Below are 27879 nucleotides of genomic sequence, written 5' to 3' on the forward strand. Positions count from 1 at the left end.
GGGACAGAAGGAGAGGGAGAGAGAGAATCTTAAGCAGGCTTCATGCTTAGCATGGACCCCATTACAGGGTTTGATCTCACAGCAGACATAACCTGAGCTGAAATCAAGAGTTGGTCACTTAACCAGCTGAGCCACACAGGCACCTCTTCTTGCCCTCATTTTCAATCTGCAGGTGTCTTTTGGTCAGAAAGGAGGTTTTTGTAGGCAGTCTGGCCGTCTTTTTTAGGTGAGTCTCTCCCTTTTTCCCCCTGCCTGCAAGCAATGTGGAGCTCAGCACAGGTCTTAAACTCATGACCTTGCTATCAAGACCTGAACTGAGATCAGATGCCAACCCACTGAGCCTCCCAGGCACCCCAGGTCTTGTTTTTTAACCCATTCTTTTAGCTATGTGTTAGCTACCCATTCTTTTAGCTACATTCAAAATAATTGTTGATAGATATGTGTTGCCATTTTATTACTTGTTTTTTGGTTGTTTCTGAAAGTTTTCTCTGATCTTCTCTCTCTTTAATGGTTTGCTGCTTTTCTTTAGTGATATAGCTTGGTTTTTTCCTCTTTATTCTTTCAGTATTAGTGGTTTTTGATTTGTGGTTACCATTAGGTTTGTATTTGCCTCTTGTGCATATGGCAGTCTATATTAAGAAGTTGAAGATCATTTAAGTTTCAAACCATTTTTTACACCTCTTCTCATGTTTTATGCATATGCTGTCATATTTTACATTCTTTTATTTTGTGAGTTCCTTGGCTGATTTTTTTAATAGAAATCTTCATATTTACTGTTTTAAAGTTTTGTACCCTTATTATATCATTTTTAGCCTTTTTTTCCACTCAAAGAGTCTCATTTAATATTGTTTTCAGGGCTGGTTTAGTGGTCACAAACTTCCTTTAGTTGTTGTTTGTCTGGGAAACTCTTTCTATTCTGAATGATGTCTTTGCTGCATAGAGTATTTTTGGCTATAAGTTTTTCCAGTCATCCCTTTGAATATATCATGCAGCTATCTCCTGGCTTGGAAAATTTCTGCTTAAAAATCTGCTGGTACTCTCACAGGGTTTCCTTTGTATGTAATTTTCTTCTTTTGCTGCTTTTAATATTTTTTATTACCATATTTTGTCATTTGAAGCACATATGTCTTTTTTTTTTTTTTTAAGATTTTTATTTATTTATTTGACAGAGATCACAAGTAGGCAGAGAGGCAGGCAGGGAGAGAGGGAGAAGCACACTCCCCGATGAGCAGAGAGCCCGATGTGGGCTGGATCCCAGGGCCCCGAGACCATGACCTGAGCTGAAGGCAGAGGCTTAACCCACTTTAGGCACCCAGGTGCCCCAATCACATGTGTCTTGGTGTGGATCTGCTTTTCTTTATTTTGTTTCGGGATCTCAGTGCCTCTTGGATCTGTATGTTTCATTCCCCAAAGTAGGGAAATTTTTAGCTACTCTTTCTTAACATAAATTCTCTGACTCTTGGGGTGCCTGGATGGCTTTTGTTAAGCATCAGCCCTCTGCCTTTAGCTCAGGTCATGATCCCAGGGTCCTGGGATAGAGCCCCTCATCTGCCTCCCTGCTCAGTGGTAAGCCTGCTTCTCTCTCTGCCACTCTCCCTTCTTGTGTTCCTTTTCTCACTGTCTCTCTGTCAAATGAATGAATAAAATCTTAAAAAAAAAAAAAAATTCTCTGCCCCATTTTTTGTTTCCTCTTTTGGGACTCCTGTAAGACAAATACCAGTATATTTGATGGAGTCACTGTGTTCCCTAGGTTTCCTCTCATTTTGCATAATTCTGTTTTTTCTGTTTTGTTCAGTTTGACTACTTTCCATTACTCTGTCTTCTTATTCCATTAGGTGTGCTTCTCATTTTGTTGTTTTGAGTCTTTTATTTTTACTGTGTTACTCCTTAATATTCTGTGTTAATGGTCTCACTGATGCCCTCCACTCATCTCAAGTCCAGTAAGTATCCTTTTCATCATTGGGTTTATATTTTCTATCAGGCATGTTACTTACATCTGTTTCACTTAGATCTCTGGTAGCAGCTTTGACTTCATCTTTTATTTGGGACAGATTCCTCTGACTTGTTTCGTCTAAGTCCCCATACCTCTTTCTGTATGGTAAAAGTCATCCGTGTCTCTTGTTCTTGAAGGTAAGGGTTTTATGAATAAGAGGCACTGTAGTGTCTCTATTTCCCAGGGCTTGTCACTTCAGGGAGTGTTTCTGCCTAATGGTGTGTACGTTCTGCTATTTTGTTTTAGCTGCTCTATCCTTCAGACCAGTTGCCTGCAGGGGCTGTCCTTGCCTGCAGTGGGTAGTGTTTGGTCCCTGGCATGAATGTGGTGAATTTTAACTAGGTGTGCTCTGGTCTGCCTGTGAAATGAGTCCTGTTACCCCTGCTGCCAGAGCCTAAGCCTTACAAAACTCCAGGTGGCGAGATGTTGTGGTTTGGGCTGGTCTTCTGGACTGTGGCATGCTTAGGGCGGGGTTTGGTGTAGGCTTGTTAGGTAGTGAGTGTCTGTGCTGTGCTGTTTGCCACAGGTGGCCCTGTTCATATTCTGAGGGGCAGGGAAGGGAAATGGTGCCTGCTAGAGCCTTTGTTCTAAGGGAGGGTTTCCCTGTGAAAACTGCCTCTTTGGGACATGTCTGAGATGAGCAACTAAAACTAACTTCCCTACTGTATGCCCCAGGCTTTAAGTTGTTTGCAAGAACTCAAAAATTCAGTCTCTTTTGTTTTTCAAGTCAATTAGTGGTGCCACGATATCCTTCTTCCCTATACCAACTGAAGAACTACCTCTTTCAGTGTGGCCTCTTCTTTGCCTTTAGTTGTGGAGTCTTCAAATCAATTTCTGGGTTTTTAGGAAGATTTGATGGGTATCTGGTTGTGTTTACAGGACCAAATGAGGCTAGAGTCCTTCTGTTCTACCCCCATCTTCCCTTCTATATAAGAGATTTAATTTTTAATTTGGCAAATGCTTGAAGCAAATACTTTGCATTATGTTGATAATGACTTACTAGTTGAAGTTAATAAGCAATGTTCTTGAAATTATTCAGTTGTAATATGTATTAGTCTTTAATTTTAAACATGTATTCAGTGATATTTATACAGACGTATATATACAGACATGCATGTTATCTGTATCTTTGTATTTATACTTATATATATTCTGAGCCACGATGTAAAATATATTCCTTTCTATAGGTCAGGATCCGAAAAAGTTAGACCCTCTCCAGGACAGTGCACAATTCTTGTCTACATATAATTTTTTAAATATTGACAGTATAATTTATGCAAACAAAATCTCTTTGAAGTTCTTGAATTTTATTTCATCAGGGAGCCCTGAGGTGAAAGTTTGAGTAATAAATTAAACAAATTATTCATATTCCTTGCATTTTAGTAAATAAATATTCTCTGGTTTACTTATTCCTAGGTACACTTAATGTCTTCAGTTGTTTGATTCAGAACATTAGGGCTGTGAACATCTTTGCACATGATTTTTCTCTCTTGGGTTTATAAAATGGAATTGGTATATTGAAATGTATGTGCATTGACAATTTTATTAGAATTCCCAAGTTCTTCCTACTGCAGTTATAACTTAGTTTACATTAAAATGTCTGTGAGCTTTTGTTTCTGCAGATCATTGCCAAAGATTTAAAAGTTTAATTTCTTCTCTTTTTTTCTTTAAGATTTTATTTATTTATTTGAGAGAAAGAGAGAGAGAGCGTACAAGCAGGGGGAAGAGGGAGAAGCAGGCTCCCTGCTGAGCAGGGAGACAGACCGAAATGGGGCTTGGGGCTCAATCCCAGGACTCTAGGATCAGGACCCGATCCAAAGGCAGACACTTAACTGACGGAGTTCATCCAGGCACCCCACCAATTCAATTTCTTTTTGTCTTTGAGGAATTAAATGTTTTCCCATTGCTGTTTTAATTTTGCATTGATTAGGTTCTGGTAGAGATTGAACATCTTCCTCCCCCCCCCGTAAATTAATTGCTGATTAGTCTTTCTTGGTAATTCTCTTGTTCCTATTTTAGACCCATTTATTGTTGTTGTTCGGTTGCTATTTTTATTGACGTACAGGTGTTGTTTTTATGTTCTGCTTAAAAATGGTTTGCTGATCACTTAGTCTGTAAATGCATTTTTCCAGTGTTCGACTTGTCTTGGATTTATGTGTAGCATATTTTATTGAATGGGACTTAAGTTCTTAATGTGAGGTAATTTTTAAATCTTTTCATACGTGGCTTGTGTTTTTTGTATCTTTAAGAAATTCACCCTCTACCACAAAGTCATTCTGTATTTTTCTTTCTTTTTGCTTACCCTCCCCATCCCTTTCCCCTCTCCTCCTCTACTTTTCCTTCCTTCCTTCCTTCCTTCCTTCCTTCCTTCCTTCCTTCCCTCCCTCCCTCCCTCCCTCCCTCCCTCCTTCCTTTCTTTCATTCCTTCCTTCTTTTTCTCTCTGCTTCTTGGTGTTATTTTTTTAGTAATCCCTACATCCAACGTGGGGCTGGAACTTAAAACTCCTAAAGCAGGAGTCACATGCTCTACTGACTGAGCCAGCTACACACCCCTGTATTTTTTTTAACTCAGGTTTTAAAATTTGCTTTTTTATATTTAGGTTATTAATCTACCCAGAATTTTTTTTTTTAAGATTTTATGTATTTATTTGACAGAGATCACAAGTAGGCCGGGGTGGGGGGGGGGGTACCTGGAATTATTTTTTTTTCTGTTTTTGAGGTACAGATCTAATTTTTATCTTTTTCATGTAATTTCATTGACTAATTTATCCTTTTCCTCACTGATTTATAATGCAGTTCATGAGGCATATCTAATTCCTGTATGTACAATATATTTTTTCTTTTATATTTTGGTTCAGTCCATCTGTTGCCAATTTATATTCCCTGTTTTATAAACTGTGATTTTATAATAAAAAACTCATAATTATTATAATATTTATTTGACAGAGATCACAAGTAGAGAGAGGGGGAAGCAGAGAGCCTGCTTCCCCCTGAGCAGAGAGCCCAGTGCGGGCTCTATCCCAGGACCCTGAGATCATGACCTGAGCCAAAGGCAGAAGGTTAATAACCCAATGAGTCACCCAGGGGCCCCTCTTTTCTCGATTAAAATACTCCCTGAATGCCCTAGATATTTAGCATTTATATCACCTTCTTATTGTCCTAAAACATTCCTTTCTCAATCAGTTGTTTTTATTCATTTATTTTGATAAGTTATTTTAAACTTGTAAATTAATTGGGTAATTTATCCTAAAACAAGTTATTTAGTAACAGATTAGCTCTTTATTAGAACTTAGAATTCACTTGTGAAAATGTCTTTACCTCATGTCTTTTTTGAGTAGATTTTTGACAGTTCATTCTGTAGTAGTTTCTTGGTGATAAGTCTGGCTTTTCTTATTGAATCTGTTTTTGTTACTTACTCAGAATTTAAGCTTTTTGGGGAAAATGTGCGTTTACAAGAATAAGACTTTATATGTTTGTCTTAACGATTTAAAAATTTTTTAATACTGCTAGTTAGGGTTTTTTAAATTAAAAAAATCACTAATCCCCTTATTTGATTGGACTTTTCAAATAATGTGTTTGTGGAAACTTGCTGCATGTATTGTATTTTTTTCCTTTTGGATTATTTGAGTTTATGTTGCGTATATGGGGCGCCTGGGTGGCTCAGTGGGTTAAAGCCTCTGCCTTCGGCTCGGGTCATGATCCCAGGGTCCTGGGATCGAGCCCCACATCGGGCTCTCTGCTCCACAGGGAGCCTGCTTCCTCCTCTCTCTCTGCCTGCCTCTCTGCCTACTTGTAATCTCTGTCAAATAAATAAATAAAATATAATAAATAAATAAAATAAATGTTGTGTATGTGTGTAATTTAGGCTTAGCTCTTTAGTATTTGTTATTTATTTTTGTAGTAGCTTCATTTAAAAGTAAAATTTCCTCTAAATTGTAGCTGAATACTCTGATTTTTTATGTGAGATGGGATTTTGTTATTGCTCAATTTAAATGTATGATTTCCATAGTAATTTTCCGTATTAACCCTTGCATTATCCAGAAGGGGTTTTTTTGCCCTCTCTTTTCAAATTTACAGATTTACTTGTTAAGCTATTGTTGGATATATAGGTTCACACCTCTTTTAACTCCTTTAGCCGTAAACTTTTTTTTTTTTTTAAAGGAACTATACCCAAAGTGGGGCTTGAACTCGTAACCCCAAGATTTAAGAATCAGAGTGTACTGACTGAGTCAGCTACATGCATACCAGGACTTTTACCTCTTAGTGATAATGTTTCCCTTACAACATTAAGAAATGAATATATTTCAGTACTGGTTGATGCTCCTTGTCATAAATCTATTTTGCCTAATAATGTAACTACTTGACTTTGTTCTTACTAATTTGCGCCTCCTCCTCCTTTCCTCTTTTTTCCTGTGTTATGTTTCAAATTACTTCTTTATAAAAGAGCATAGACACTTCTAAAATAAATAGCACAGAAAGTTTCTGTTTAATTCTATTACAGATAGTGTGGAAGGAGCCTTTTTATATAATCCAAGGGGAGATTATCATTTAACCGATGTGTTTAATCTCTTATCTGTTTAGATTTTAAATCTCTTGACACTGTTATATTTTGTATTTTCTACTTGCCTTACATTTCACTTTTGTTTCCATCTCTTTTACTGATTTGTTTTCCTGAATTATCACCTTCTTTTTAAACACTGGCTTATGAATTATTCATTTCTACTTCTGTTCATTTAGTTATTGTGCTTTAATATTAAACATACTTAATTTCATTTCAGGCAGTGGAAGGTCTTTAACCTTCCATTTAAAGATAGGGTATTGTGGGGCACCTGGCTGACTCAGTTGGTTACACATCTGATTCTTCGATTTCAGCTTAGGTCATGATCTCATGCTTGTGAGATCGAGCCCCACATCAGGCTCCACAGGAAGCATGGAGTCAGATTTTTTCCTTGCCCTCTGCTCATACCCCCACTGTGTGCATGCTCTCTCTCTCTTAAAATAAAATCTTTTAGAAAATTATAAAAAAAACTAATTGTTGGTGAAAAGATCAGATGAAGAATGAATAAGAAATTGACTAAGACTTAAGATGAAGAGTATTAAAATTAGATAAATATTATAGGATAATTTTATCCTATTTATAGATAAATAGAAGCTAAATGTAACATTATAAAACAGTTATATTATTAAATGTTTTCTGGGGTTATATTGTATGGAATAAAGCTGGAGTATGAAAAACTGGGATGAAGATTTTGCAATATATAGTGACAAAATAACTTGGTATCTTATCTGTGAATGATATAAAAGTTTTATTTTTTTATTTTTTTTAAAGAATGTATTTATTTATCTGAAAGAGAATGAGAGAGAGAGAGATCATGAGAGGGGAGAGGGGAGAGGGTCAGAGAAAGAAGCAGACTCCTCACCAAGCAGGGAGCCGAATGTGGGACCCGATTCCGGAACTCCAGGATCATGACCCGAGCCGAAGGCAGTAGCTCAACCAACTGAGCCACTCAGGCTCCCAGTATAAAATTTTTATTACACTTTCATTTTTTAAAATCCAGGTTTAGGGGCGCCTGGGTGGCTCATTGGGTTAAAGCATCTGCCTTCTGCTCAGGTCATGGTCCCGGGGTCCTGGGATCAAGCCCCGCATCGGGCTCTCTGCTCAGCAGGGAGCCTGCTCCTCCCCCCTCTCTATCTGCCTGCTGCTGTCTGCTTGTGATCTCTGTCAAACAAATAAATAAAATCTTTAAAAAAATTTTTTTTAAATAAATAAAATCCAGATTTAGTTATAATTCTAACAGTTGAAATAAATCTGAAGAAAATGGGTTAAGTGATGGGTTGTATTTTGGCAGGATTTTCTCACATAATTGTATAATATCACATATAAGAGTATTTTCACTTAATACTGTAATTCTACAGCATGATCGTTAGGAGACTATAGTAACAGTATTATCAAGTTTCTAACACCTTTTGCTAGGCTTAATATCACATAATTCTCTTGGAAAAAAATCTCATTCTTGTGGATTTTTTCTTTTATTGTTATTTGTTGAAGATTTTTCTTAGCAAGTCATTGGCCACAACCAAAAATAAACATTTCTTTCTCACTTTTACCAACTTCTTCCATCATTTATGCATTTACATTTTTGCCTTAAAATGTAATTGCCTGGTATTTATTTTATATTGCTATTATGTCTAAGGAATTAATCAGTAAGACTGATTTAACAAAGACATTTTTTGAATGGAACAGAGTATATAGTTTATCAGGGAGAAATGTTAGTGATCCTTAGCTTGAGTGAACTTTAAGCACCTTTTCTTGTTCACTTGTATTGCTAAGCCATTAATTTTTTTAAATATGTGCAATAGAGACAATTTAACAGATGAGATTTAAAAATTATATATAAACAGTTTTGGGTTACATGGCTGGCTCAGTCATGAGACTCTTGACATCAGGGTTATGAGTTTGAGCCCTATGTTGGCTGTAGAGATTACTTAAGAATAAATCTTTAAAAAAAACAAAAAATATGTAAACAACAGGTCTGCTTTTTGTCTTTCTACATCTCCATGACATGTACACATATCACTTTAGAAACCACTGACACACTAAATACATCATTTTAAGACTTCTGCTTTCTTTTGTAGCCATTGAAACTGCTGAGTCTCAGATCATGAAAGTTCAAATAACTTAAAATAGGCTTCAGAAGATACTAGGAAGGGGGTGCCTAGGTGGCTCAGTAGGTTAAGCCTCTGCCTTCAGCTCAGGTCATGATTTAGGGTCCTGGGATCGAGCCCTGCACCAGCCTCTCTGCTTAGCAGGGAGCCTGCTTCCCCAGCCCCCTTTGCCAGCCTCTCTTCCTGCTTGTGATCTCTGTCTGTCAAATAAATAAATAAAATCTTAAAAAAATAAAAAATGAGCTAAAACTCAATAGATAAATAAAACAACTAAGCAAACTATTAATAGAAACAGAAGAGGGATAGAAATGCTCTTTTATTTTTTCATTAAGATTGGAAAATTTTAAAGTAGTAATAATGTCCAGTGCTTATTAGGTGTTAGGGAAATAGGTACTTTTATGGGCAAAAGTGTATAAAGCATATAAATTAACAGCCTTTTGTAGAGAGCAACTATTAACAATAGCAAGTTTTTACATGTACAGAATATTCTGATTCTGTAATATTCTGATATTCTGATACTTTCTTGTGGCAATATCCGCCAACATGTAAGCAACAATAAGAAAACGCTGAATGTGCTGAGTTTATTACAGCATTGTGTAATACAATATTGAGAAAAATGTAAGCAATATTTCTATCTTTCATTGAACTTAGCTAAATAATACCTTATCTATAACAAACTACCTCTACCTAAAGAGCAAATTATAGAAGTTATTTTATTTTTCAAAAATCTAATGGGATATTAATGTCTCTTAATGATTTCTGTTTACTAGAGAGAAGTAACCCTTCCAAAAAACATTAATGTTAATGTTGGTAAGATAAAGAGGTAGTTACATAAAATGCACACTTACTTAACTTGAGGACTTCATTTGGTTGGCATGTTAAGGTAGTAACACCATTTTAAGGGATTTCTTTGGTATTTACATTCAGTAACACACACATACACTCATGTGACTAACCATTATCCTGACTTTTTTTTGGGGGGGGGGGGTTATCTCTGCATCCAACTTGGGACTTGAACTCGTAACCTTGTGATCAAGACTTGCATGCTTTACCAGCTGAGCCAACCAGAAACCCCTATCCTATTAGCCTGATTTCTAAACAGATGTTACCAGTAACACAGAAGCCTCTCATATGTCCCCTTCCCAGTCAGTTATTTTGCTTTTTCCAAGAAGGAACCACTGTTCTGACTTTTATCACCATTGCTAGTTTGTGAACTTTAAACGAATTGTCCATAATAATGCATATTTTGTGGATGTGGGTGTAATATAATTAATTTTGTATTAGTGTACTCACTTACACACATGCCTTTGTGAACCTGTGATAGTTCTTCAGTTGATTTTTCTGGAATTCCTGGCTACATCATACCTAAATTAGAAGTTTGACTATAATCATGCATTTGTTTATCTTACCTATTCCATTGGTTAGCAGTTTCCAGTCTTAAAATCTAGTAGTGTTAAGGGCTTCTCTGTTTTATTTCTGACTGCATTGTGAGAACATAGTATTTTCTCCTTAAGTTTAACGCATGATGTTCTACTTCTGAATACTAACATTCTTCATTGATGTGGGCTGATCTGTATTGTAGAAACACTTCTGTGGTAGATTGGTTTTGGAATTCTGCATTTTTGCACAGATACATACTCACATTTTTACTGTTATCTTTTAGTCCATTGGAATGCATATTTTGGCTTTTTTTAATTTAAAAAATAGTTGAATTTTAACTTTTCAGTATTTATTCAGAATATCAGAGCTTTTCTTTTTCAGTTGTTAATGTAGTCTCTTTGGCTCTATTTCTTGAATAACCTTACTTTGTTAAGGGGTGTATTTATATGTGTTACTCTTTCATGTGATGAATCACATTTTCAAATACTGGACCTGTGTCATTAGTAATGGAGTTTGAGATTGGTTTGGATTATTTTGTTAGGTTTTGATTTTGGTGATTTACTAGTTTTGCAAAGGGTATTGTGGAAGACTTTTTCTCATGCTGTAGAATATATCCTATAGTTTTAGAATTATGTGTTTTTGGAACTTGTGCAAAAAAATTCCTCTGTGAAACCATGTGGTTTCAAAGTGTCTGAAATGCTAACAGTAGCAACTTAACTTTTTTTTTTTTTTAAATGAGTGCTTAATTTTCTGTCTTTCCTCAGGTTAATACTAGTAACTTGCATTTCCCAATAGATTTTAAATTCATTTTCTCATATTAGCATATAATAAATAATATCTTATAAGCAATTAAAAATTTTTATGATTTTTTTTACTTTAAAATTCATGTTTGTGCTTTCCAGTTTAATTCCCCCTTTAGTTTACTATCTGTTAGTTTTTTGTGTCTCTTTGTACCCATGCCAGAAAAAAAATGAAGTTTGGATTTAACAAGAACAGTATATTTAGCTGCTTCCTAAGCTTTGCTAAGGAGAATTATTACTGTCATTAAAAAAAAAAAATGCTTGCTGTTACTTGGCTCAACTTTTTACCATTTATACTTTCTCCAGTGAAAAATTCTGTCATCGGCAATTTTACTTCTCTGTAAATTCCAGCAAATTAGGGGACTTTGCTAACCTTGTATAGCCTTTTTTGTGTTCTGAGCAAGGAGGGAAACCTAGATTAAAGTTATTTTAAAAGGCATTCATTTGGGAGACCATCAGAAAAATGACTTTTGTGTATGTGTTACCAAAGCATATGGTTTGTAAAAAGCAATGTGTTAAAAAATTCACATTGAAACTTGCCCAGAAGAAAGAACATAAAAATATCTAGGAATCATGAGTTATAAATTATAAACAAGTTTAGTCATTAACATAATTAACATAGAAGAAATCTTTTTTATTAACATATTTAAATTCAGTTAGTTAACATACAGTGTGTCATTAGTTTCAGATTAGTTCTCAGTACTTTACCAGTTGCGTATAATATACAGTACTCATCACATCACATGCAGTCCTTAATGCCCATCACCCAGTTACCCCATCCCATCACTCAGCTACTCTTAGTTTGCTTCCTATTGCTAATAGTCTGTTAGGGTTTTTTCCCCCTCTGATTTCATCTTCTTTTAGTTTTCTCTCCTTCTGCTATGATTGTGTGTTTTGGGTATGGTGTGTTTTGTTTGTTTTTGGGTGTTTCCTGGATTTCCTCTCTTAATTTCCCTTCAATCTGTAATTTTCAACTGTGAATTCTTCTCAGGAAGCTCTTGATCTTAATGTTTATAGTCTGTGTCAGAATTTTCAAGATCATGATCTTTGCAACTGGAGGAAGGCAGTCCTACATTGAATGTGCAGTAAATATTAGGTTTTAGGTAAAATATTTTCAGGTGTTTGATAATCATACTAAATATTTGGGTTTGGTCACCTAAGTTTTAGACTCTTGGTTTTCTGATTTGTTCTGCTTGTCTTCAGATTCAGCTGCTATCTAGGTTTTATTTCTATAAAGATGATGGTAATTTCACTTGCATCATCAGACCAAATTCTTGTACATTTACTTCTCCAGTTGTGGGACCTCTTTGGAGTATACCGTTGTAGAATATATGTGTACCACTTGTATGTTACTTTAAGAACATGTTTTTATTCCTTTTTTTTTTTTAAGATTTTATTTATTTATTTGACAGACAGATCACAAGTAGGCAGAGAGGCAGGCTGAGAGAGAGGGAGAAGCAGGCTTCCCGCAAAGCAGAGAGCCCGATGTGGGGCTCGATCCCAGAACCCTGGGATCATGACCTGAGCCAAAGGCAGAGGCTTTAACCCACTGAGCCCCCCAGGTGCCCCCATGTTTTTATTCTTGATTGTTGGAGGGAAGTGGCAGTTCTAACTCAAGAAAGGTCACTAAAGTAAGGTATAATTTTTGAAGTATAAAAAATTTTTTTTTTCTGCTTTTCTTTTTTTAAAAGATTTATTTGAGAGAGAGAGCCTGAGAGAGATCATAAGAGAGAGTGAGAGCACAAGCGGAGGGGAGGGTTTGAGGGTTCAGGGGGAAATTACCAGTCAAGTGCATTGTTGAACAATGAAATGATCAAGTTAGTAAAAATATTTCAAGTAGGCAGCCCTTCTCAGTGTAAACTATATATTAGTAAAGGCATATGATACAAAATTTTTGTTGACTGTTACAGTGGGAAGGGTTTAAATTAGCAGTTGCCTTTGTAGAATAGAACTCTAGTGCAACCCATTAGTTAATGGTAGTTTTCACTGTGTGAACTCTCATTTCTTCCTTTTTATGGTTTTAATTCAGTTTTGTGTGGCATATATGGCTGGTTATATGAATCAGTCACTGTTACTGAAACCTTAAGTCACTGGCATTAGTATCTTCTTTATGTAAATATTTGTGCATTAGTTTACTTTGTAGATCATAGTCGACTAGGCAAAGCACCTTATCAGACCTCACCTCCCAGAGAATCCAGGATATCAAATGTCAAAGTAGAAGTAGTAAGGAAGCACAAAAAGCTAATTTAAAGAATGAAATCCTGTCAAGTTATGCTGCAAAATTGAACGACAGCATCTTTGTCTCTTAGTTTGTGTTAATATTGTAGAACATTCTGAGTTTTGGAGAACTAATGAAGTTCATGTCATGCTTTTGGAGGGTTAGTCTTCCTCCAGATTACAGGAATGTTTCGGTGTTTGGCTTTCACCCTTCACCCTTTCTTGTAATAAGATTTCTAGTTGTTTTGTTTTGTTTTGTTTTTTGGTGGGAATGACAGAAACAAGCAAAGCCATTTGAGAGGCTATTTTCATCCCCAGGGATCAGGAAATAAGGATCTGTGATTAAATAACAATCATACAAATACAAGAAAGGGACATAGAATCGAGAAGTTGTAGGAAAAGGAATGGACAAGGTCAGACATCTCAAATGATAGGGAAGAAAGAAGAGGCCATCTTGCTGTGGTCAAGAGGAAGCTGGGTTTTATCCAAATGAAAATTCACTTGACAGTCTGGTATTGGGCCCTACTTGAGTATGTAGGTTTGAGGAATCATCTCTGCCACTAATAGTTGAAACTGTGGGAATAAAGACCAAGCAGAGGAAAACAGCTTATTGCACAACCTAAGCTGCTGTAAGCGATGGGGGGAGACAGAGTAGCAAACAGATGAGAAGGTGGGAAGAAAACTAGTGTTGCTTAAAAAAAACTGAGGAAGGAGAGAATTCAAAATTGAGGAAATTAGTTCCCAAACTTTAGTAGAAATGCCAAGGAGGATGAGTGTGAAAAATGTTATTCTTCAGCTTTAATTCTCCCTCCGCCTTCTGGGTTTATTGAAATATGATCGACATAAAATTAAGTCAGTTTAAGGTGTATGGTGAGATAACTTGATAATGTGTTTATGTTGTGAAATTATTACCTTAGTGAGCTTAGTTAACACTTCTGTGTTCATCACTTGAATATGTGATTTTTAAATTTGTGATGAGAAAACATTAATATTTACTCTCAGCAACCTTCCTTGGAGTCCATCTATGTCACAATTGGCAGGATTTCTTTCCTTTTCATAACTGAATGACATACTGTTGAATATGTATACTGTACATTTTGCCTGTTCATCATCCATTGCCTGTTCATTCATCCATTGATGGACACTTAGGTATCTGGGCTGTTGTATCTAACACTTTAATGTAAAAAGGACAGCAGATATCTCTTTGGTGTAATAATCTCAATTATTTTGGATATATAAAGCCACACTGGGATTATTGGATCATATGGTAATTTTAATTTTTGAGGGGTCCCCACACTGTTTACCATAGTGGTTATACTAGTTTACATTCCTACCACAGTATACAAGAAAGTGTTTCCTTTCCTCCATATCTCTGTCAACACCAAACATCTCTGTTCTTTTTGATAATAGCTATTCTAACAGATATGACAGGATTATCTCATTGTGATTTTTATTTCCATTTGCCTCACTAATGATGTTGTACATATTTTCATGTACCACTCGTATGTCTTTGACAAAATGTCAGTTTCTTTGCCTGTTTTTCAGTTAGATTGTTTTTATGTGGGTATTTTTTTACTTTTGAATAGTATGAGTTCTTTATATAAAGGATTGTGTGTGTGTGTGTGTGTGTATTTGGATATTAGCTCCTTATCAGATTTTTATTTGCAAGCATTTTCTTCAGTTCCATAGGTTGACGTTTATGTTTATGTTTCATGTTAAAAGACTGGTGCAGAAGCTTTTTAGTTTCATATATCCCATTTGTTTATTTTTGCTTTTTTGGTTTGTGCCTTTTTTTTTTTTTTTTTTTTTTTGGTAATATCATTTCCAAGTCCAGTGTCAAAAGACCAATGTAAGTGTCCTTTTTAGCTCTAGAAGTTTTAGGATTTCAGGACTTCTATTTAAGTCTTCAATCCATTTCAAGTTAATTTTTGGGAACGGTATAAGGTAGGAGTCCTATTTCACTCCGCACATGTGATCATCTAGTTGTTTCAACAGTATTTGTTGAAGAGATTGTCCTTACCCTATGGAGTATTGCTGGCTCCCTTCTGCATTGTTGCTTGACTATGTGAGTTGCTTTCTGGGCTCTTGATTCTTTAGTGATTCCACAGAAATTTCAATATTGTTTTTTCTGTTACTGTGACAGTTACCATTGGAATTTCAATATGAATTTCATTGAACCTGAAGGTGGCTTTGGGCCATATAGACATTTTGCAATGTAATTCTTCCTATACATTGACACGTATCTTTGCTTCTTTTTTTACTTATAAAAATGCTAATTCTTTGCACTTTTTTAAATAAAGATTTTATTTAATCATTTGAGGGAGAACGTGAGCCAGGGGGAGGGCCACTGGGAGAGGGAGAAGCACACTTCATGCCCAGTGTGAAGCCTGACTCAGGCCTGGACCTGGGGCTTGATCCCTGATCCCAGACCCTGAGATCATGACGTGAGCTGAGGTCAAATGCTTAACTAGCTGAGCCACCCAGGCATCCCATATCGTTCATTTATTTTGTCTTCAATTTCTTTTATCAAACTTGTACTTTGTACTCGTACTTTGCAGTCTACAGATTGATCTTCACTTCGTTGGCTAAATTTTTCCCTAAGTTTAGTTCCTAAATTTTTTCCCAAGTATTTTTTTTATTCTGTTATAAATGATATTGTTTTCGCTATTCATTTTTCAGATAGTACATTATTAATGAATAGAAACCTAACTGATTTTTGTACTTTGATTTTGTATCCTGCAGTTTCACTGAATGTGCTGATTAGATCTAACAGGATTTTTTTAGTTTTTATAATATCTTATACATAAAATTGTATCTTCTGCAATAGAAATAGTTTTACTTTTAATTCCAATTCTCTCTCTTTTTTAAGATTATTTATTTGAGGGAGTGCATGAGAATGGGGGTGGGACAGAGGGAAAAGAGACACCTTGCTGAGCAGGGAGCCAGATGTTGGGCTTCATCCTAGGACCCTGGGATCATGACCTGAGCCAAAGGCAGATGCTTCACCACTCAGCCATCCAAATGCCCCTTTTATTACAATTCTGATGTTTTTTATTTTTTTCATCTTACCTAATTGGTTTAGCTAGGAATTCTAATACTATGTTGAATGGGAGTGTTAATTGTTGGCATTTTTGTGCCTGATCATTGAGAAGAGTCTTTTTAGTATTCCACCACTGAAGACACTAGTTGTGGACTTGGTGTGTATGATTTTTATCCTCCAATTTTTAATGTGGTGTAGTATATCATATTTATTGACTTTTTTATGTTGAGCCATCCTTGGATCCCAAGAATTAGATAACACTTTTATGGTTTATAATCCTTTTAATGTGCTGTTGAATTCAGTTTGCTAGAATTTTATTGAGAAATTTCTCATTTGAATATATATCAGGGATAAAGAAAGGTCTGTAGTTTTCCCTTTCTTGTTTTGTCCTTATTTAGCTTAACATGAGGGTGACAGTGGCCTTGCAAAATGAGTTTGGGAATGTTCTCTTAAGCTTTTTGAAAGAGTTTGAGGACTGATGTTAGTTTTTCTTTAAATGCTCAGTAGAATTTGTCTACCCAAACCATCTGGTCCTGGACTTTTCTGTGTTGGGAAGTTTTATTTCCTGGATCTGTTTCCTTACTCATTATTGGTCCATGTTTTACTGGATCAGTCTCCTTAGTCGTTCTTGGTCCTTTTAGACTTCAGGCTTTAGTCTTAGGAAAGTGTATGTATATGTGTGTGTCTAGAACTGTATACCTTTCTTGTAGGTTTTGTTTTCTGGATATTTTGTAGTTCCTTGTTACTTTTTTCCTGTCTTGTGGCTTTCCTTTGGCAGCTGATTTTTTTCAATATTGGTAAGCTTTCATTCTGTTAATCTTTTGTATCTACTGTAGGTTTTTGCTTTGTGTTACTCTGAGACTTGACATCATTTTTAAGATCTGATAATCTATTTTAAACTGCTAAAGGGGCACCTCAAAGCTCAGTTGGCATAATGTCAGTAAACTGATAAAAACTTACACTGATGGCTTATGGAAATTGTCTTTTTACCCCCTTCTCAAATTTTATGTTTTTGTTGTCACTTTTACCTTTTTCATATTGTGTATTGAGTAACAAATTGTAGCTGTAGTTATTTTTAATACTTTTGTCCTTTAACTTCTATTAGAGTTAATATTTTAACATTTGATTTTTCAGGACAGTTTGGTTAGTTTTGTATTCTTGGTTGGTAATTTTTCTTTTAGCACTATGAATGTAGTATTGTGACCTCTCTAACTTGCAGTATTTCTGCTGATTTAAAAAAAAAAAAAGTCCACTTAAGGCCTATTTGAAGTTCCCTTTTGTGAGTGAATTTTTTTTTTCTGTTGCTGCTTTTACAATCCTTTCTCTTTAATTTTAGGCAGTTGTATTATATCTTGGAGAAGATTGGGGTTGAAATTAATGTGTTGGTTTTTTTTAAAGATTTTATTTATTTATTTGACAGACAGAGATCACAAGTAGACAGAGAGACAGGCAGAGAGAGAGGAGGAACCAGGCTGCCCACTGAGTGGAGAGCCCGATGCGGGTCTCGATCCCAGGACCCTGGGATCATGACCTGAGCTGAAGGCAGAGACTTTAACCCACTGAGCCACCCAGGTGCCCTAATGAGGGTTTTTATGACCTTCTTAAACTTGGGTATCCGTAGCTCCACAGTATAAGATACTAAACCAGCTTACATCAGCTTCTCCCTCCCTTTTCTTTCTCTGTTTTTTCTGGAGCTCCAGTAATGTATAGGTTATTTCCCTCAAAGGTATCTTTTTTTTATCTTCACCCTTTTTTATTTTTTCTTTTTTTCTGAATAGTTAATATCAAAGAGTGGTCTTCTTTTTTTTTTTTTTTTTTTTTTAAAGATTTTTTATTTATTTATTTGACAGATAGAGAGATCACAAGTAGGCAGAGAGGCAGGCAGAGAGAGAAGGGGAAGCAGGCTCCCCGCTGAGCAGAGAGCCCGATGCGGGGCTCGATCCCAGGACCCTGAGATCATGACCTGAGCCGAAGGCAGCGGCTTAATCCACTGAGCCACCCAGGCGCCCCAAGAGTGGTCTTCTGTTCCATGTACTTCTTATACTTAATCTCGTTTGTTCTTTTGTTTTTATGTAGGCTCCACATCCACTGTGGGGCCCAATGCAGGGCTTGAACCCACGACCATGTAATCAAGACCTGAGCTGAGATCAAGAGTCAGGCGCCCTTTGATCCAGTTTGTTCTTAATGCTTCCTATATTATTTTTCATTTCATTCATTGTACAGTTGACCCTGGAACAACAAGGAGGTTGTGGGTACTGTCAGAATCTGTGTATAACTTCTGACTTCCAAAAAAGTCACCTGCTAATAGCCTGTTGTTGACCAGAAACCTTACCAATAATATAGTCGATTAACATATTTTGTAGGTTATATGTGTTACATACTGGATTCTTATAGTAAAGTAAACTACAGAAGAAAGATGTTAAGAAATTCATAAAAGAAAATGCATTTACAGTACTGTAAAAAATTTGCATATTAGTGGATCTGTATAGTTTAAACCCTATTGTTCAAGGGTCAGCTGTATTCTTCAGCTCCAGTATATGTAGTTCCTTTTTATGATCCCTTTCTTAAACTTCTCATTTTGTTCATGTATTATTTTTCTTTTTAATATTTTATTTATTTATTTGAGAGAGAGTGAGAATGAGAGGGGGAGGTCAGAGAAGGAGTAGACCCCTGGCTGAGCAGGGAGCCCGCTGGGGGACTCAATCCCAGGACTTCAGGATCATGACCTGAGCTAAAGGCAGTTGCTCAACCAACTGAGCCACTCAGGCGCTCCCATGTATTATTTTTCTGATTTTGTTGACTTTGTGTTTTCTTTCTTTTTTTTTTTTTAAGATTTTATTTATTTATTTGACAGATCACAAATAGGCAGAGAGGCAGGCAGGGAGTGGGGGTAGGGGGAAGCAGGCTCCTGGCTGAGCAGAGAGCCCTATGCAGGCAGATCCCAGGACCCTGAGATCTTGACCTGAGCCGAAGGCAGAGGCTTTAACCCCCTGAGCCACCCAGGTGCCCCCACTTTGTGTTTTCTTGTAGCTTACTGAATTTTCTTAAAATAATTGTTTTAATTACTTTATGATAAATTGCAGATCTTCATGACTTTGGAATTGATTAATAGAAAATTATTGTGTTCCCTTGATGGGTTCTGTATCCTCGATTTTTCATATTCCTTGAAGTCTTGTATTGTTGTCTTCACATTTGAAGAATGTCATCTCTAGTCTTCTTGGTGGCCTTGGTAGAGAAGTACCTTCTTTAGCCCTGTTAGGAATTCAGGCTGTTTTCATTTCTTCATTTCTTATGCCTGCTCCACAATTCTTACTGCCTCCCGCCCTCCCCAGCGAAATCTTAATTTTGTGCTTCTCTCAGTCCTGCAAAGTGAGTCTGGGTTTGCTTTTCCTAGGAGAGGAGGTGCTGAATCCTCAAGTTTGTTTGGTTTCTCCCAGTGTTACTAGTCAAGCCTGCTCTTAGAGCAGTGCACACACAGGTAGCCATGGGATGGGGGGGTTTGCAAGTAAGCCACATAGACTTGGGGGTGTCCTTGGGCTAGTTGGTAGAATCCACAGGCAAGGTATCTCCAGCATCTTGTGGGTAAGTTCCCTGATGGAATTGTGAAGCAGTTAGTAGATTGCATCCCATCTGTACCCTCCTTCCAAGAGCCCTCCTGATCTTAGTAGCATGCTTTTTGCTCCCCAGTCATGAAGCACAGCTCAGTAGTCTGGATAGGATAAGAGAAATGGGCCTCTGGTGGTGTCCAGCATAGCTAGGGAATCCAGGCACTCACAGGCTTTTACTTTCTCCCTGAGGAGGAGACACAGGCCTGGCAGGGCTTTCTTCTTGCTGAGTTGTGCTGCCTTAGAGGAGGGGTGATTTGAGTGAAGTGAAACTATTCCACTTACTCGTTCCATTTCATCCAGTCTCCATTTTCTTTTTTTTCCCCTACGGGAATGCTCTAACTTTTCCACTGGATTCTTAGATTCCACTCTCATCTCTTGGTGTTTTTGAGGGCAAGGACAGTAGAAAAATCTTACTCCAGCATAACAATCCAGTTTGAATTTTATTGAGCTACGGAGGTTGATTCTAGGGAAACTTGAGGATACTTAAAGTACTAAATCATTTTTATTCCATCCTTAACTGGTATAATTTCATGTTGTTTTACTTAATTTTGTTTATAGAATTATTAAAGTTTGTCCTTTCATAATGGTATTTTTTGAATATGGGAAAAGAAGTAAAAAGCCAGAGAGTTTGGGGAGAGAAAACAGTGACAACTTATCTAGACCAATAATATTTTCCTTTTTTTTTTGTGGTTAAAACATATTTACTAATGTAATCTTAATGGCCTTCTTATTTGAGGCATTTTGAATAAATACTATAAAACATAATATTTCTTTTTTTTTTTTTTTAAGATTATTTATTTGACAGGGAGAGAGAGAGATCACAAGTAGGCAGAGAGGCAGGCAGAGAGAGAGAGGAAAGGAAGCAGGCTCCCTGCTGAGCAGAGAGCCCCATGCGGGGCTCGATCCCAGGACTCTGGGATCATGACCTGAGCCGAAGGCAGAGGCTTAACCCACTGAACCACCCAGGCGCCCCAAACAGTAGTATTTCTTGAAATGAATTGGGTAGGTCTGAGAAATGACATACTTTGGAAATTATATAAACTTAATCAAGTAGAAGAAAACCAAAACCAAGTAAAGAGTTTAGGTCTTATGGAGACCCAAATCTATGTTAGGTACATGTTTGGGTGAATGAAGAAAGAGACAAATAGATTTGGGGTGGTGGTGGAGAGGAGGGGAAGATGACTAAAGGGAAAATATGAGGATAATGCAGAGTAGTTAGGACCAGATTTTAGAGAACTGTCCGTCAAGGAGCTTGAATTTTATTTGGAATGAACAGGAAACTGTTAAAACATTTATCAATATAGACCTGACAGCATTTAAATTATGCTTTAGAAAATTCTTTTTTTTTTTTTGTATGAGCCAAAATGAAATCGCTTTTTTTTTTTTTTTAAAGCTTTTTAAAAAATTACCATATAATGTATTGTTTGCTTCAGGGGTTCAGGTCTGTGAATCATCAGTCTTACACCAATCAGAGCACTCACCGTAGCACATACCCTCCCAATGTCCATAACCCAGCCAGCCTTTCCTTTGCCCCTACCCCCTCAGCAGCCCTCAGTTTGTTTCCTGAGATAAAGAGTATCTTGCGGTTTGTCTCCCTGTCAATCCCATCTTGTTTCATTTTTTTCCTCACTAACCCCCCAACCCCTTGCCCTGCCTCTCAAATTTCTCATATCAGAGAGATCATATAACTCTCTTTCTTATTGACATAGAAAATTATTTTTACATGTGTTAAAATGTACCCATTTTGTTTTAATTAGATACAGTAGAGTATCAGATATGAAAGTGATTGTCTTGAAGAAAGAGGTTTATGGAGCATCTGCCTGGCTGAGTCGGTTAAGCAGCTGTCTTGAACCCCACATCGGGCTCCCTGCTCAGTGGGGAGTCTACTTCTCCCTCTGCCTATTACCCCACTTTTGTGTGTGCTCTCTTTCTCAAATAAATAAATAAAATATTTTTTAAAAAAGAGGCTTATGCTTACAAACATGAGAAGAGAAAGAGTGAGGAATGTCATACGGTGAAGGAGCAAAAGGGAAGGACTATCATTAGTCAGGAGGAGAGGGGGGAAAGCATGCCCCAGGGGCCTTTATTAGAAAGGAATAGGCAAGGTATGGTAGATATGCTAAATTTAAGATTGGATAGTTTAAATAATTTCCAATCTTATTTTATGGTAGGAGGAATATTAATATTGACTTGGTATATAAAGTTGATGTTTGAGCATGTGGCTCTGATTGATTAGTATTATGATGGTGCACTTATGGGGAAACGTTTGCTGTCTATAGGATTTAAGAAGCCTTAGAAATAGCTGTGTCTCTTCCAGATCAAGGCCCCAGGACAAAGCAAGAAGAATACAGAAAATAAGAAGTTATTGTCAGTACACTGCATTACTTGAAATTTTAACAGATGTACATTTTGTGTGTCATTAGCAAAAGTTATAAAGATTATAAACTAATAGCCCTTTTGAAGGTGAGTTAGAAAATGAGAAAGTGGAGTTAAGAAAACCTGTTAGGAAGCTTAGCTAATACTCCTAACATAAGTAAATCATGGCCCCTGATGTCTTTGTTTTTGTTCCTTCTGTGTACTTACTTGCTCACTTGCTTTGGCATATTTTTTGGGTTTTTGTGGGTGGTTTTTTTTTTTTTTTTTTAAGATTTTGTTTATTTATTTGACAGAGACACAGCAAGAGAGGGAACCCAAGCAGGGAGGAGTGAGAGAGGGAGAAGCAGGTTTCCCACTGAGGAGGGAGCCCTGATGGGAAGCTCATGACCTGAGCCAAAGGCAGATGCTTAACCCACTGAGCCATCCAGGCACCCCTATATTTATTTGTATTTTAACTTTTTTTTTTTGGTAAACTGGTTGTTTCTCCTGCCTGCCCTAAGGCAAATTTGGTATATGACCCTCAACTCTTCTTTATTTACTATAGTATGAGACAGAGGGAAAGAAAAAGGGAGAACAGGGAGAAGGGAAAGAGAGAAAAGGAGTAAGAGGGTAACAGCATGTGCACACAAGTCCTTATAGTTTCAGGTATCATATATGATGGCACTTTCATTTTACTTTGTTCAAAGATAAATTTATTTTTTACCTTTTGTAGCTGGTACCAATTCACCTGTGGCCTGGAGAATCTAAATATACTGTGAGAATTATTTCTGCAGTCAGAAGGTCAGTTAAGATAGGTCATTGTAAGCTACACAGAAATCTCCAAAGAGTATTAAGAATTGTTACAGATTTTGCATTTTTACCATTTTATAATTTACTGGTAGGAAGATTGCAGACTACATTAAATTTAAAAGTACAATAAAATCTTGCTGAAATTCCCCCTAAACAGAGTATGTTAAGGTGAACCTCAAAGAGTCGTTGGATTGCTGGTAGAGAGGTGGTAAGAGGGAGTCATCTGGGGTATGAGCCTTGTTCTGTATCTCAGTCTGAACAATGCTAATATAATTTAAAATATACATTCATTTGTATACATATTTATATATGTAAATTATTAAGCAGAACAATTAAGATTTGTTCACTTTATATAACTTATACTGTAATTAAACAAACAAAATCCCCAAACACTGTCAACCTGTTTAACTGCACTTTCATACATTAAATGATAGAGCTGCACATACATCACTGGAAATCAGTATGTTCCCTTTTATTTTACATTGATAAGTTTTTGATAAATTAAAAAATTCAAGTGTTTCAGAAATGTAAAGATCATGATGACATTTTAAGTATGTGACCTAATATAATTAATATTTGGTATACTTTATTTCCTGGCTTAGGAGCTGTGACTAATGAGAATCAAAGGCCATGGATGAAGATGAACTTGAATTGCAGCCACAAGAGCCAAACTCCTTTTTTGATGGAATAGGTATATCTATAGATAATTACTGGGTTGTTCCACTTCCCATCTGCCAGATTTGGAGTTTGCTTATCAAGAAGATGAATTGCTAGATCTTAATCTGATTCATACTTAGGTATCTTGTTATCCTGTCAGAATCCCATCGGCAGCTCATAATCTTGTCAGTAACTGCATCAGTATCAAAAAAATTACTGTTGTCTTATTATTCTCATTTTCCCCAGTTACACTACTAGATCCTCTTAGTTCTTCCTTTGAAGATTTTCTAGTTTTCTTCTGCTTATCATTAGTTTTGCATTGTTGCAGCAATACACTTCCACAAATTAGTGACCGAAACAGTGCTATTTTGTCACCCTGCAGTCTTGTTAGTTAGAAGTGCTTTTACAGTGTGACTCAGTTGGTATAGAATTCCACAAAGCCAAAATCAGGTTTTGGCAGGGTACTCCTTTTGAAGCCTCTGAGGAAGAATCTTCTTTCGTGAACATTCAAACTTTGGCCAGACTTAGTTCCCTGTGTTTTTCTTCTTATGGACTGTTAGCCAGGACCACTTTTTGTTTCTTGAGGCTGCCCACATTCCCTTTCTTGTTTCACGTGTCATTTCCTCTAGCAACAGTGAGTTGAGTGTCTGTCATGTTTGAATCTTTCTGGCATTCCCATTCACAACACATCTGACTCTAGCCAGAAGCTTATCCAGGGTAATCTACATTTTATCTGCTCTTACATCCATAACTTTAATTAGATGTCCAAGACTTTTAAACTATGCCACATAACATATTTCAAGGTCCAGAGATTACGGGGTGCTTTGGTGGCTCAGTGAGTTAAGACTCTGCCTTCGGCTCAGGTCATGATCTCAGGGTCCTGGGATCGAGCCCCACATCGGGTTCTCGCTCAGCAGGGAGCCTGCTACCCCCTCTCTCTGCCTGCCTCTCTGCCTACTTGGGATCTCTCTCTCTCTCTGTCAAAAAAATAAATAATGTCTTTTTTAAAAAAAATCCAGAGATTAGGGTTTGGATGTCTTTGGGAGACCATTCTGCCTACCACTGTCTACATTCGGTCCCCAAACATTTATGTTCCTCCCATGGTAAAATTCACTCGTTTGAGGTTTTCACTTAATATCCAAAATTCTCATCTAAAATTAAGCAGCCCAGCTGCATCCCATAGGTTATAGAATATTGTGTTTTCTTTTCCTTTGTTGTTTTGTTTTGTTTTTTAAGATGTTATTTATTTATTGGCAGTAAAGGACACAGAGAGGGAACCCAGGCAGGGGGAATGGGAGAGGGAGAAGCAGGCTTCCCATGGAGTAGGGAGCCCAATGTGGGGCGCGATCCCAGGACCCTGGGATCATGACCCTGGGATCATGACCTGAGCTGAAGGCACATGCTTAATGACTGAGCCACCCAAGCGCCCCTCTTTTCCTTTTGTTTTGAGACATATTTTGATTTGCTATTTGATTTATTTGGCCCATTGCTTGTATAGTAGTATGTTGTTTAACATTTACATACTAAATATTTAATATTTGCCAAAAAGAAGAGAAATGAAGCAACTCAGAAATCTCATAGCATCTAAATCAGGGATCCATAACACTGTGGGTGTAGTCCATTAAGTACAAATTCTGGAGCATAATTCTTCTTCCTCGTGGATTTACAAAGCCAGAGAAACAAGGTAACTGTTCCCATTGCGAGTGGTAGTGCAGTTTTCAATATTCTGGTTACAACAGGTTGAAAAGGAAGATAAAAGTTTATTAACTTGCTCTGCGTCTAGAATTTGGAAGTCCAGCTGTTCTTAATAAGATACTTTCTCTGTCCCTTTCAGTCCACGCTCCCAAATCAAGATAGCATTGTTTCTGATGGTAAAAAGTTTTTAAAGAATTTTGTGTATCTGGGTCGTGAGAATTTACTTCATTAGACAAGACTCTCATCTATATACCTTTCAGAGATTATGCATTTCTTCTTGGAGATGGGTGAGGCACGGTGCTCTTAAGCCCCTTAGGCTAAGTACTGTAGTTTGATTGAAGGTATCTGTGAGGCACACTATTAATGACTTCAAAGAGACATTAAATTAGTGCATTTTCAGACCTACTGATCTTCAGGAAAGAGTCATAGAGCCATATATAGAATGCCTTTGTTCTAGAATTTTCTTACCTGAAATTTTAATTTTTTTTCCCTTTTGCCATTTGTACAGGCTAAAAATTTGTACAGGTTTCAAGTCCTGCTACTTTTTTGTTTCAACTTTATTAACTTTATTTTAACTTTATTTTTCTTGATTTTTACTATAAGCACCAAGAAGAAACAAGGCCACAACTTCAACACTGCTGAAATCTCCTTGACTGATTGAGTTCCCTGTTAAGTTAAACTTTTCACATAACTGTAGTATACAGTTTTGCCAAGCCATTTGTCAAAACCTATAACTATGATACTTCTTTCTTCCATTAACATGTTTCTTACTTCTTTTTGAGCCCTTACTAGCAGAGTTTTTATAGTCTGGATTTCTATTAACAGTCTGTGCATGGTGACTTTGATGTTCTTTGAGTTTGTGTAGGATTTCTCTACTTTGGTTATTTCTTCTGAGTTCTTAGGAGCTTGAGTTGTTAACATCCATATTTCTACTAGGGGTCTATTCAAGGGAATATTCCATTCTAAAGTCACTTTGCATTTTTTGGCATTTGTAGAGAAGCAGTCCATTCTCTGGTACCAAAACCTGATTTATTTCTGTTACAACACCAAAAGTTCAACAAGTTTAATATTTTAAATCAATAAAATTAATTGTCTCACAGTTTCTTTGGGTTGAAAGTCTATGACGGCTGTCTGTTTTGCATTTCATGTGACTATATTAAAGATGTGAACAGGGTATTGTTCCTTTCTGGGACTCTGGCTATGATTCTGCTTCTAAAATAATTGAGGTGATTAGCTGAATTCACTTCCTTAAACTACAGGACTGAAGTCCCTATTTCATTGATAGCGGTCAGCTGAGGGGCTGTCTTGGCTCCTTGCCACTGATTTGTTCCTTCTCATGCTTTCCATGTAGCTCCTGCAGCAACAATGAGTTAAGTCTCTCAAACTTAAAATTCTGCTTCAACTCTGATACTACCTGGGGAAGTTTTGCTTTAAGGGTTTGTGTGATCTGATTGGACTCACTCAAATTTTCAGTATAAGATTTATGACTTTAATTATATCTGCAAAAACCTTCTGGCATAAACCATAATGTGACATATTCACAGTCCAGTGATTGGAGTGTGAACATCTTGCAGGGTGGATAGGGTGGAGTGGGTGGGTAAGGAGATCTACCTATCACCACTGCTTGTAGCAGTTCCTACCACTTTGGCATAAGCACTGTTATCTCATTCTAAACCTGTAATACTAGAAATATTTCTTCTTTTATTTACTACACCAGTAGCATACTCATCCTAATGTAACACCTGGAGCATGTTATTTCACTTTTTTTTTTTTTTTTAATTGTCCAGAAGATAAGTTGTAAAGCTCCTCTGCATTTTGACAGTTTCCTGCTTTCACAACCCTGTTTCTTAAGAGGCTTCTCAGGGAGCCTTCTGCATCAGCCATCAGAATGTTGTTTGTTTTCCCAACTACACAAGGAAAACTTTATTTATGAAGTTCTAACAATGGAAAAAATGGGCAACCAGATTACCCAAGGTTCTAAGTAGATTAATATTGAAAAGGATTGTACTAGATTTTAATATAAAATTATTTACTGTTATATAGCTACTCTTGGTAATTAAAATTTTACTCACTGAATTTTATGTGATATTTGCCATATATTAAAGAAGTAGATACTGATTCTATCAAGAAACATGAGGATTTTAGTATGCTTTCTAAATGCCATGTGTGTGCATGCATTTGTGTTTCTTAAATAGTTTGGGGTGATATTTTGACTCATATTTGGTGGTGTCATTTTGATGGTAGTACATGCAAAGTTAATTCTTTCTTCACTTGAACATAGTGAAGTATAAAAATGTGCTTCAAAGAGAGACTTAGAAGTTCTTTGGAGAAAAACTCAAGGTATTTATTAGCTTAATCTTGCCACAGCAATCTTGGGTCATGAGCCGTTTGCATTTTAGCCCTCATAATTGACACTTAATGGTGTTCCTTCATCTTTGAGCAAGTCACTTAATCTGCTAGGGCCTCCTTTTTCATATGTCCTAATAATAATGAAACCTCTCATTACAGTTTTTCAGAACACTTCCCATATATTCCCATTTGATCATCACCAACAGTCCTGTGAGGTATGCATGGCAGATAATACTGTCCTCATTCTACTGACAGGAAACTGAAACTCAGAGGTTAAATGACTTGCCCAAGGTCACAAAATGAATAAGT

The 27879-nt window shown here is 36.7% G+C and overlaps 1 protein-coding gene across 2 annotated transcripts in view; it reads left to right on the top strand.

Annotated features, from left to right (window-relative positions):
- The window catches only part of LOC308337762 (zinc finger X-chromosomal protein-like), a 58026-nt gene that overhangs the window by 12022 nt on the left and 18125 nt on the right, over positions 1 to 27879 (top strand). Inside the window, exons 3-4 of one of the 2 annotated variants that reach the window (XM_080795957.1) lie at positions 22793 to 22860; positions 23472 to 23560. The exons of the other annotated variant lie outside the window; for it this stretch is intronic. Coding sequence (XP_080652083.1) covers positions 23500 to 23560 — 61 coding nt within the window. The 5' untranslated portion in view covers positions 22793 to 22860; positions 23472 to 23499. The remainder of the gene's footprint in view (positions 1 to 22792; positions 22861 to 23471; positions 23561 to 27879) is intronic. 2 annotated transcript variants of the gene reach the window in all.

Source organism: Martes martes (assembly GCF_963455335.1).
Source record: "Martes martes genome assembly, chromosome: Y".
Classification (NCBI taxonomy): Eukaryota; Metazoa; Chordata; class Mammalia; order Carnivora; family Mustelidae; genus Martes; species Martes martes.